At 38.1% G+C, this 13134-nt stretch overlaps 1 protein-coding gene across 3 annotated transcripts in view; it reads left to right on the forward strand.

Moving 5' to 3' along the window:
• Positions 1 to 13134, forward strand: part of CDH7 (cadherin 7) — a 121128-nt gene that overhangs the window by 83750 nt on the left and 24244 nt on the right. For all 3 annotated transcript variants that reach the window (XM_006756811.2, XM_006756810.2, XM_006756813.2), the window contains 3 exons: positions 8150 to 8286; positions 9259 to 9380; positions 10075 to 10192. In XM_006756811.2, the coding sequence (XP_006756874.1) occupies positions 8150 to 8286; positions 9259 to 9380; positions 10075 to 10192 (377 nt within the window). The remainder of the gene's footprint in view (positions 1 to 8149; positions 8287 to 9258; positions 9381 to 10074; positions 10193 to 13134) is intronic.

The raw sequence follows: 13134 nt of genomic DNA on the forward strand, positions 1-13134 counted from the left end.
CTGGATAACTGGTAGCTAGAATTTCCTGGCTTCCCTCCCACCACCCCTTTTAAAGTACTAGTTACTTACCATTTCCTATACATTTTGGCCCGGAATACCAAAGACGTATCAGGATTTTCTGTTGAACTTCCAAGAACAGATTGTGTTTTGCTGATTCCGGTCATCTTTCTGAATGGGAGAAACATCCCTTCTGTGTTTGTCATCCATAAAGATGTTAAAAACTGTGTTAGCATCTGAGAGTCCAGAGGACGATTCGGTTCCCAGGTCAGCATTGGAAGCTGATATGCAGGTGAGAGGGCGAGATGAACACAGATGTGGCCCTGCTACACTCAGAATGACAGAAATCAGTGGAAATCTGAACAATAGATATAATGCAACAGAAGAATACATGGATCAATGAATCCTCATATGCGTGTTAAAAACCTGCTTTGTGCATGACACTAGGGAAAAAACGGGCAGGAAAAAGATGAATAAAACATTTCCTCTGACCTCAAGAAACTTACAGTTTGGAGGGGAAAAAAAATCAATTCCATAAAAGCTAAACAATGTGAGGTGGAAAATGTCAGAGCTGTAACACTGTGAGATAATCACCACTCCGGATTTGAGACTCCGTTTGAAAGAATGGTGGTATAAGCAGGGGTGAGGGATAGCAGGATTTGGAGCAGCAAAGAAAACATTATGCAAAGTCTGTTTATGTTTTATTTAGTTATATCTTCAGCATCTAGTGCTATACTTTGAAATCAGAGAATTGATTTCTCTGGCCGGCAACAACAAGCCCAAAGTCCCTATGCCCAAAATAGCCAATGAATTGCTGCATAATATTATTAGAAGTAAGGTCAGAGAGATGTGAAGGGGGTGAGGGTGATAAAATTAATGAGGATAATTTTCAGCATTTTTAACAGTTTAAATCCAGAAGTATATTTGTATTTATTTTTAAGGATACCAGAAAAATAACATTTACCTATAGGGTTTTTTTTTTTTTTTTTGCTAGTATGTTCTCAGATAAAGGTGATAAAATAGTACTAGATGTTACATTATGTAGTGTGACTAGTATGAACACATATGGGGGGTTTTGAATAATTCAGTGTGTATGTTTAAGTAGCTTATATACATACATATATTTGTACATATTGTTTTGATCTAAATTATTTGTGAATATCTGATTATTCTGAGAAACTTAGTGATCCAGGAAAATACAGAAAAATAGTTCATTTGAAAAGGAAAATATGAACTGTAATAAATTTCAAAATGCTGCTGAACTTAATGTAATTATCACTAAAAATGGGGGGGATGTATATGTTCAACTATGGTGAAAGTAAAAAGAAAAATTTTTGTTAAAATAGTGTAGTTAATATCGAGAGTTAGTTTTCAAAACTGGTTAAGTAGGAAATTCCCAACTTGTATGGGAAATTGTTTCATCTTTATTGGATTGCTGTAGAATGAGAACTCTACTCGGAGCAAACATCTTCTGAGATAGCTTTTAGGAAGACTCCAGGTGAAATGAGTTTATTGAAGGTACATTTCTCTTGATTGGCCCCCTGCAGTATTTTCCACATTTAAAATGCTTATTGAAAAGTCTTATTAGTAGAAGAATACAAAATCCATACTCTTTTTGGTGTGAGACTTTGGGAGCTATACATAAGGTTGAAAGATTAGGGAGCAAATGTTTGTTTATGTTGTACTCAACTGTAAGCATTCTTTAATTGCAGTCAACAGAAAGTGGCCATAGGTAAGTGGAGAAAATGAGTTCATTGAAATAATTGGGGATAACTCACAGAATGAAAAGAAAAGTTGAATAGTCAGTCTTCAGATATGAGGAAAGTAAGGTTTGTCTATCATCATGAACAGTAAGAATGAGCATTCAGTCTTTGTGGATGTGGCCATGAGATGTGTGCCAACTCTCTTCTTATCCAGTGACCTTCTGTTTAAGGCTCACGTATCTTGCAGAGTTTCTTGGCCTCTCCTAGGGAAAGTGTCCGTCTCTTATTCAGGAAGTCTGGGCATCTTGGTTTTGAGTACCATTAACGCTGCACAACATTGGGAAAGTTTCAATCCCCAAAGGAAAACTGAGTTGCCATTATCAGAAGACGCGGGTGACAATGTGAACAGAGACATCGCTAAGCATTGAACTCAGTCATTTATGCTGAAGGAATTTATTTCTCATTAAATTCCTATAAGGCAAGGATTGCCATTCCTTTGTTATAAATAAACATGCTCCTTATCACACAGTTAGACTATGTGGTTCCAGGATTTTAGCAAGTACTGTATTAAAACTTGAGCACTCCTTATAACAACACCAGCACACATGCACAAATTTTTTTTTTAAATATATTTTATTGATTTTCCACAGAGAAGAAGGGAGAGGGATAGAGAGTTAGAAACATCGATGAGAGAGATCCATCAGCTGCCTCCTGCACGCCCCCCAGTGGGGATGTGCCTGCAACCAAGGTACATGCCCTTGACCGGAATAGAACCTGGGACCCTTCAGTCCGCAGGCCGACGCTCTATCCACTGAGCCAAACCGGTTCGGCATGCACAAATTTTTTAAGAGATTAAGGATTCAACTCAAATGATTGAGCTATATCTATTGTTCAGATTTATCCATGTTTATTCCATGGGCTTTTGTCCTTCTGAGAGTAGCAAGGACACATTTGTGTTCATTTCTCCCACTCACCTGAACATTCTACTCGAGAACGTTGACATGCATCTCAACAGCCTGGCAGGCGATAAGAATGCTTCTTGTGAATATGAATAAAGAGCATTTTAATTGATCTCCGTAGTTTATCTAAAAGCAGCAATGAAAATAACAGGCATTTGTTTTGTGGCAGATGTGCAGAACCCTGAGGCTATACAGATATGTAAGTTGTGGTCCCAACCCTCTTGTTATCTAGCTGTTCAAGAGATCTTACACAAAAACTTATTTAAAACCCAATGTTCAATCTGGAAATGAGAAATTATTTTGCAAAACGTTCTCATTTTGCAGATAAGGAAACAGAAAACAAATGGTGACTGGAGAGCCCAGGTTAGTACTGTAGGTCAGTGGGCAGGGTCCTGGCTATTGAATTTCTAGTGTCCAGTTCATGGTGGTTTAGCAAGGATCACTTAGGGCAGTGGTTCTCAACCTTCCTAATGCCATGACCCTTTGATACAGTTCCTCATGTTGTGGTGACCCCCAACCATAAAATTATTTCCGTTGCTACTTCATAACTGTAATTTTGCTACTGTTATGAATCGTAATGTAAATATCTGATATGCAGGATGTATTTTCATTGTTAGAAATTGAACATAATTAAAGCATAGTGATTAATCACAAAAACAATATGTAATTTATATATGTGTTTTCCGATGGTCTTAGACGATCCCTGTGAAAGGGTCATTCGACCCACAGGTTGAGAACTGCTGATGTAGGAGTATCCACATATCATACAGACTGATCTTATGCACGATTTGGGAATTGTTTTTGGTTTCATTTTTTAGTTTAAATAAATTGAATAAAAGAATTTATTTGAAAAATAAAAGTAGCAGGATCTAAGGAACAGGGATATCTAACTGTGATCTCCCTGTTGTTCAGTACCTTAAGCATTGAAGAATTTTAGCAGGTTTGCATTCTTTATTACAAACTAGGGAGGGCAAATTTTGAATTATATTTATTTGTTGTGTTTTTGAAATGGAATGGCTTACTGGAAACTTTAGAGATTTTGATAGGATTAAAAATTGTTCTATTTTTTTTTTCTTACCAATATGTGATAGGTATGTCCTTGACTTCCCTATACAAAGTGCTCTAATTTCTGGTTTGATCCTGGGAAATTACAGTTATAAAAATATTCAGTGACTATGTGGCAATGTAGAACACTTTAGAAGGTCAGACACTTAAAAAGATTTTGGAGTTCTTTTTTCAGCTCCCTTACTTTCCTGATTAATGAATTTGAGCCCGGAGTGAGTGACTGGTAGTTCCCACAGGGAGTCACGTCACACTGGCACCAATATCCTAGGGTCTTTTGACTTCTAATCCTGTGGTTTCTTATTCACATCACATCACACTTATTTTTTGATGATATTTTTCAAAATTAACAATGGTGTGATTTAACAGCAAATTGATAGTTTGAGAAGGGGGATGAGTTGGGGATAAAGAAATCTCTGTAAAGTAAGCCTTACTGGGTTGGCAAAAATTAAAATGTGTTAGCTTTTAGGATTGAATCTCTCTGCTTTCTGATCCATTTTCACAAAATGTTGTATGGCAGCCTTCATTTTCATCACAACTTAATCAACCACATTCTGCACCACTTGCTCATCTCCACAGGCAGAGCTCCAAACCCTTGTGGACTGAGGATCTCTGACTTGAGACAGGAGTGCAGTCTTGTGAGATGTCATTTAAGTCTCAGATGCCCAGGCTCCAAGGGCGCAGGAAGTTGGGGGTTGAGTGGGAGAAGAGGCTAAGACAACCCTTCGGAGCCCACCACACTTGTGGGGTCTTGGAGAGGCCCCAAGTACAAGAAGAGGCATGATTTGTGACGTGCTTGGAAGGGCTTGCTGCTTTAACACTGGGTGATTGTCCTCAAGGAAGTGTAGGACGAAAATAATTGCCAGGAGTAGCTATGTGAGGAAAGGCACAGAAATGAAGATACATAGGATGTTTTTATTCATCAAGTAATACATCAGTTTGACTAGCCTAGGATTTTAGATAGGAGAGCAGTGGGAAAAACACAAAGAATACGGGTCACCATGTAGGTGGCAGGGACTACAAGCTCATTTTTAGATGCTGAGGTGTGTACTGGAAAGATGGCTTCGACAGACATGCTTCTGAATCTTGGCTCCTTCAACCACCAACTGTGAGACTTTGGAGTCCAGGACTGAAATACAGCAAAAATGATGCCTGCTTGCCTTAGTTAGAAATTGTGCTTGGCTAGTAGCAACAGAGCTTAACACTAATGACTTACTAATGAGATGTCTGGAGCTCTGCACTCAAGGACTGATAATTTGGCAGTCTAATGTCATCAAGGGCCTTGGCTTCTTACACCAGGCACTCATCACCTCATATTTACCAGATGGCTTTTGGACATGTTCCCTTTGTGTTCATGTCCCAGGTGAGATAGAGGAGAGGGGGCAGAAATCACGTGCTAGCTGAATTAGCAACTCGCTCCTGTCTTTTAAGGAGATATTCCATGATGCTCAAGGCAACAACTTTCTTTTGTATCTTATTTGCTAAAACTTAGATACTATAAGGACACCCAACCTACAAGGGAGACCAGCAAATGTTGATTCTCAGGCAGGCACATGGCTGCCTCCAACAAAAGCAGGGTTCTGTTAATAAGAGTTAAGGGCAAATGGATGACACATCTCTGTCATACATGACCTTGCATAGTTGTTTGAGGATGAGGAACCAAAAGTAATCTGCATTTCAAACTCTCAGCACTTTCTGAAGATGAGAAAGTTTAGAAGGAGGGACAGTTTCAGGGAAAGGTTGATGAACCTGCTTTTAGATGTTTAGCTTGAGTTGAAGATGTCTGCAGTAATTTACAGAATCTCAGGAAAAGGATTCAGGCTGGGGTACCATGGTTTCGATCTGTCTGCACAGTAAACAGGCCAAAGCTTTAAGTGCTGTCGCTGCAAAAAAATGGAAGCGGTCTCTTGAATTGGTCACTGTAGCATAGGGTGAAGCAGGCCAAGTGTTTGAGGCTGTGATTTTCAGAAACTAGTGATAAGTTTGGTTCACGATTAGAGAAACTCCATTCCCTTTTCCTGTTCAGCTTCTCATTAACTCAGGCAACTGTATTTCTCCATTCCTAGGCCAGTGGGCCCAGAACAGCAGAGGGTGCTCCCCCAAATTTCTTCAGGGCCTGTCTTCTCTTTTGCTCAGTTACACACACACACACACACACACACACACAAACCCATTCTAATTCAGAGACATTTCTCACCTCGCTAAAAGCTGCCCACATTTTTTTGGTTAAGAAATGGTCTTTCTCAGGTTAACTTTATACATTAGCTAATGCCTCATACATAAACGCCAGCCTTTTGCATATGCAGAGGGTTGGTAGGAAACAGGAGCCCCTGTAATATCGGTGATCCCAAATTGTTGTGATGAAGTCATAATCACCACTGCAACTGTTCGGGGCAGTTCGTACTCGTTCTTGCTGAGGTCTCCCCTCTCTTCTCAAGCCAATACCTCATTCTCTCCCCACATCTGCCCCGACTTCCTTCATCAGACTCCAGGATAGCAATGTGTTGGTTTCCTACTGTTTATTGTAATTTGTTATATTTGAAAAAAATATATTTATAAATTTAGTTTCCTGAGATAGACTGTCACTTGCAGGTGCTTACGAATAATTGTTGATGGCATGAATAACGGAAGGGGGATATAAGGATGTCAGAATAATTAGCAAGTTACCAGATATGTATATATGAGACTGTGCTATTTAGGGAGGCCTATGTGAGAATTACAGCTATTAAATGACACACAGCTATAAGTGGGTGCTACATAGTTTATGATATAGAAATGGTTACTATTAGGATGATAGAGACTTTGATGTCCATTCTTCTTCAAAATATATAGAGGTATAGGTGATAACTGGTTCTCCAAAAAATTAGGGATTTTTCTATGAGGTGAAGAGAAGTTGAAGACATTTAACATTAAATGAATTCTCAGATGTTTTTTATTCTAATCCTGGAAACTTTAAGGCGTCGATAATAGAGGCAAATGATTTGGTCATTAACTTTAGCTCTGCGGGAAATTAAACGAATAAGTATCTCTCTCTCTGCCCACCACCTCCCTCCACAGCAATTTTGCATTCTGATAAAGATCTACATGCTTGTGATGCTACTAACAGCTTCTCAATATCTGCCTGTCATTTATTCAGTTCTCTCTTACCAACTTATGTAGCACGGGCCTTCTTTATTATCACTCTGGTGCATATGCCCCTCTCCTCCTGGCCCCTCTCTCCTTCCATTGTCCACAACTGGTTAAATCCAACCTTCTGCTTTTATGCACCTTCGAATACATGCATGAGAACAGAGCAAGACAGGCAAAGGGAAAGACTGTTTTCACATTATGCCCACAAATCCCAATATACTTCCGTGTGTGTGTGTGTGTGTGTGTGTGTGTGTCTATTCTAAAAAAGTACTTCTCTCCCCTCCTCAAACCACCTTCTTCTCTTTTCTCATATTCCATTGAGAATATAGAAGCCCTAAAAAAATAACTTCAGATTATCAACACCAAAATACCTATTCCAGCACAAGGACAATAATGTTTGTTGTTGTATGGTTAATTATCTTTTCTAATATTTTCTGCCTCTATTCTTTTGATGTGTCTTGCATTTTGTGGTACAGTAGACTTGAAGTAGATGATTCTATTTAATAATAGTTGAGAAGTACTATATAAATGTAAAATATTGGCTTAGTCTAAGTTGCATGTGTGTTTATTTACTTTTTATTTAACTAGAAAGTTTTTAAATGAGAGCTCTTAATTCACCCAACTAGGAAGACTTTGAGTAGAATCTAGTCATTCTTGAGCACAGAGTGAATTTTATATATGGAACAAAAAATTAGATCCAATAAGAATGATTTCCCACTAATGTTTGGATAGGATATTTTGTGAAAAACCTCTACACACCAAAATATTCATGCAATTTGAGGGGTTCTCCTTTGAAATATATCTATGGTACCCTGGTCAAGATCCCTGAATGAGAGATACACATTCAAAAAGGTGTTAAGATCAGGCTGGTATTTTTGTCACATGAGACGTTACTAAGTATATCTGAATGGGCAAATGTCTACATATGTTTCATTGTGAAGAGACCTATAACTCTGACCAGGGCTGCTAAATTGATTGTAAATGGTTTTTAGGAGCCAACATCATAATGATAATAAAGACTTATTTGAAGCTTATAATGGCATATTAAAAACACCTGTGAAGATAAATGTACAGTGGTGTTTATTTTGTACCAAAAGAGAAGCAAAGAAATTAGATAAGGACCAAGTGTAACATCAGTGAAGTTTAAACTAAGCATGCATTTATTGTTATTAATATGACCGATCGCGGAATTACCAGGACTCGGTGATTGGCTATGCACTTAATGAAATACATTTAATAAGTTATAAACATAAATGTTGAAGTTTTTTGTTTGTTTTGTTTTGTTTTTTATTCAATTAGGTATTCAATTGACAGAAACACAGACTTGGAAAGATACTTCAACATTGATGCCAACAGTGGAGTGATTACAACGGCCAAATCTTTGGATCGGGAGACGAACGCTGTTCATAACATCACGGTCCTGGCAATGGAGAGCCGTGAGTTGAAAGGTTTAAAACTGAATCAGGGTGGAGGACAATGGGATGACATGAAGTTATAATTTGAACTCCAGTTATAGTAGGTGCTTATTTCAATTGAACAAAAGCTTGAAAATCCTTAATTTTAAGCTGTGAAATATAATTTATATTCATTAGTTTAAATGCTAATACTTATAAAGTTGACGAAAAGAGATGACTATCAAATAGTGGGCCTGAATCATCCTCATAGAGCGTCTTGTCTTGTGGTCATATTTCGTGTGCTGCATTTATGCTGATGTGGAGTTGGTCAAACACCTTACAACATGAGTAAATTGATTTCTCTACCTAAGATGCCAGATTTGCATATTGTGATAATAAACTCATTTTAGCCCTAATAAGAAAAGCATTAAAAGAACAGTGCATAGTCATAATGCATTGTTTTATGTGTATATAGAATATATATTTATCTTCATAGTAATTATGAGCTCTTGCATCAAAGAATAATAAAATACTAGGGTCATAGAACATACTTTCAACAGTACTTACCAGGGGCTAAAAAATACACAGGTAAACTATCTATATTTCTATATACATTCAGTTATATGATATTGGATCAGAGTTTCTATAGCTCCCTTTAATGTTATGATTCCAGATTTATTTGAGGCCTGACCTTTTTCTTATTAGAATTGTACTTATTTTTTACAACAGTTATATCTTTATTTAAGTAAAGTCCTTTGTAGACTTCAAAATACTCCTATATCTAGTACCGCCTTGGTCCCAACCACAGCTCTGCTGTTAGTCCCAGGCCAGAGATTAAACAGGGTTAGGGTTGATAGGTGAATAATTAGAATTGATTTTAACTATTTTTAATGGGCGTTTTATGAGTAAAAGGAAACATTAAAAAGTTTGAGTAAAAACCCTTTTACTGAGTGAAAGGCAGTGGAATAACAGTTCTACCCAGAGTAAGTGACAAAAGCTTTTCCTCTTGATTAGAGAATCCGTCTCAAGTAGGACGAGGCTACGTGACCATCGCGATCCTGGACATCAATGACAACGCCCCCGAGTTCGCCATGGACTATGAGACCACCGTGTGCGAGAATGCCCAGCCGGGGCAGGTGAGAGGCTTCTGGTTTCTCATTTCCTTCAAAGGAGCCAGCGGTGGTTGCCTTTGAAATCCTGCCAGCTGTAAGATAAAATATAATCAGCATGTTTCAGCACAACGAATGCTTTGATGTGTAGCATAAACTAATATTAAAGGAACTTTCAAATCGTGGTTTCATTGGGAGGATGAAAATTCCTCAGGAAGAAAACTAAACATTGTGAAAATCATGGCTAATGGTTAAGGGCTTAACCTCCTTTAAAAAAAAAAGGGGGGGAGCCCTAACCGGTTTGGCTCAGTGGATAGAACATCGGCCTGCAGACTGAAAAAAAAAGTGGGGGGGATAGAGCCTATTAAGCTTGATTGGGCCGTTTCCCACCTTACACAGGAGGGCTCAGTGCCTTGAAGTTCTGAGAATTAAGTGTAGTTTCATCCCAGTGTGGTTTGTTCCACTCATCCACGTTGTCCAGGGTTTTGCGATCTTTCCCGGGATGGAATAACTAGTTGGCTCATTTCTGAGGTTCACGAAGGTTTGTTCAAATCTAAGATCTGAAAAGGACATGATAGTTTTTCAGAGCCCTTTTAGACTGGGTTCACGTTGGTACATCTGCCCCCAGCTCCCACCTCGTTGAGGAAGTCAGTCCTTATTCTGTGGTGCAAAACTGCTCTGTCCTGCACACTGTGCCCTCATGCTTCCCTCCTCGCCTTAGGTTATCCAGAAAATCAGTGCAGTGGACAGAGATGAGCCGTCCAACGGACACCAGTTTTATTTCAGCCTAACCACTGATGCCACGAACAACCACAACTTCTCCCTGAAAGATAACAAAGGTAAGGGTTTGTCACTGTGACGGTGGAGGCAGCAGGTATAAACTCTAAGCGAGTGCTTTGGCTCACTCAGGAATGCTGATTATGAACTTTCCTCCTCCCCCCACCCCCCCATCAAGGACATTAATTAAAGGGCAATAAGCCCTTAAGGTAATTTTTATCTATGGATTTACTGTCATGAAGAAGCTGCTACTTAAATAATTTTAGGCCTAAATCCAAATAGGGGGAAGCCAGATCCATCTCTCTCTGTCATTTTCTTCTAGACATTTGCTTCCTTATTTGTTTACCAAGCTCCTTAAATGATCTAATCGGTTGAGGGCTGGCTAAATGCCTTAATTAGGACTGTCCTGCACAGGTATGACTTGAGACATCAGGAAAATACTAATTGCACTTGACATATTTCAACCTAAATCAGTTTTGACTTAGAATAACTAATGTTAATATTGAAATTATTTTATTTTAACCTAAAATAAGTGATCTGTGCAAAGATTAAAAAGAACAAAAGAATTCTGTCATCCCAAATCCCATTCTTTTGCTCAAAAGTAATAACTCTTATCACTTTCCTAAATGTCATTATAGAAACATTTTTGCAAACACCTACAGATAAATTCTGGTTTTTCTTAAATATATATAATTGTGGACATAAAGACAGTATAAATTATAGTAACTTTAAGCATGAGAACCTGCTATCATGTAAATTCAAATTTTTATATTCATGTGTGTTTTTATTCAAGGTGTTTATTTTAGCAGAAGAAGAGCATTTGCACCTAATATCAATATAAAGAAAAGTATTTCCCAACAATATAGAAAACGTAATTATTTCAGATTGAATGTGTGAACCAGGTTTCAGAAAAAAAAAATGTAGAAATAGATTTACTAGTCAAATCCTGGCTTATCTAAAAAGACCTGCTCTCAGAAGGTGGACATTATATGTGCTTTTACCTAAAGCCACTATCATCTTCAGTGCAAAAAACCCTTTGTTTTGAAAAATTCAATGTGAAATAGTAATTTATTCTGATTCCCTTCTCTACTCAAGAACACTGTCATATCCCCTGAGTAACAGAAAAGACAGAACATTATCCATGTGAGGAACCCCAGACTCTCTGATCTAATCAGAGTTGGTGGGGACTGTGCTCAGCACTTCCATTCATCCAGCACAAGGCAGAGAGCCTGTGACCTTCCCAAGAAGCGTGTGAGGATTTCCCGCATGTGTCACCGCCCCCAGGACCACCGTGAATGGAGGCAACATGCCCACTAAAGTGTCTGGATTTTCAGGACACAATTGAAAGATTTCCCCAGGTCAAGTCCAGATCTCCCACCCCTGGACCTTGAAAGAGAACATGAAGGGATAAACATGTTAGTTCTTACATCAGCTTCCATCTTAGGAAGCATATAACACATGAGTTTTATGAACTCTTTCTGGAACACAGGGTTCTCATCTTCCATATTGGGCATTTTAGTATGAGCTCCTCAATTCATTGTGTGGTTGAGCGTGTTATTTGACATCAGGCACATTAGATTACTAATTAACAACTTTGTGTATCAAATACTACAACCTCTGATTGGGAGGACAAGATGTAGACCTGTGTGTGCACACACATGTGTTGTTAACTGTATACAAACATTGTCAAGGCAATATTCTTCAACAACTCCATATATAGTTTTTTAATGAACACCTCTCAAATTTATCGTTTTAAAATAAGATTTGTGTACATAAAAAGCTACCAGGTTGCCCTGGCCGGCTTGTCTCAGTGGATAGAGAGTCAGCCTGGGGACTGAGGGGTCCCGGATTTGATTTCGGCTAAGGGCACATGCCTGGGTTGTGGGCTCCATCCCCAGTGGGGGGTGTGCAGAGGCAGCCGATCAATGATTCTCTCTCATCATTGATATTTCTATCTCTCTCCCCTTCTCCCTTCCTCTCTGAAATCAATAAATATATTAAAAAATAAAAATAAATAAATAAAAGCTACCAGGTAAAACCTGAAAATTAAAGTTTTATTCCTGCCATATCTGTAATTGCATGTTATACACTTTATGCAGTCTTGTGAGCTTGCTGTTTAGAATATTGTTTATTCTTTCATGGTAACACTGGGCAAGCATCTTTTTGACAGCATGGAAAGAAACAATATATTAAAGCAGTGGATGAAACTATGGTCCTGGTTTTCCTTCTTTTCCTTTATTAATTGCTGTCAATTTAAAGAATCACATAAATTCTTAGTTACCTAAGGCAAGTTAACTGCATAAATTGCTAGCAGTTAAACAAATCTATTTCAGGTATAGAAATCAGTTTTGTAATACAGCATTATTGATCACTGTTAAACATTTCATAATTACTATAATTGTTTAGATGAAATAAAACATTGAGTATAAATTAAACACAAATTACCTATTTTATCACTAACAAAATGTTTATCTATATGGGTTATGGTATACCAATATGAATGTTAAAAACTATAAGATAATTCCTTTTTTGAATAGTTATGCACACACTCAATTCAAATGAAACTAGAGTAGCTTATTTCACTTGTTTCTGTAACAGGTTTGGAATTTGTCTAGGAAAGTATTTGAAATTTCATTTATGCTATCTGATGATGCTCCTAACATACTTAACCCGTTAATTTTTATCATCCTGTAAGTGTATGGTTTGAAATTTAAGATAATTAAAAAGATATATGTAATTCTTACAAAGTTGCAGGTTAGAAGTGATAAGCTTTTTTATATTCAATTTTACTTTACAACTGCATCTTTGATTTTAATTGTCTAGCATGACAGATATATTAATACTAGAGGCCCGGTGAATGAAATTCATGCACTCGGAGGTAGGGTGGGGAGGGAAGGTCCCTCAGCACAGATTGCGAGAGGATGCAGGCCAGGCCGAGGGATGGGTGGGGAGGGAAGGTCCCTCAGCACAGATTGGGAGAGGATGCAGGACAGGCCGAGGGACC

Source organism: Myotis davidii, unplaced genomic scaffold (genome assembly GCF_000327345.1).
Source record: "Myotis davidii unplaced genomic scaffold, ASM32734v1 scaffold11, whole genome shotgun sequence".
NCBI classification, from domain to species: Eukaryota; Metazoa; Chordata; class Mammalia; order Chiroptera; family Vespertilionidae; genus Myotis; species Myotis davidii.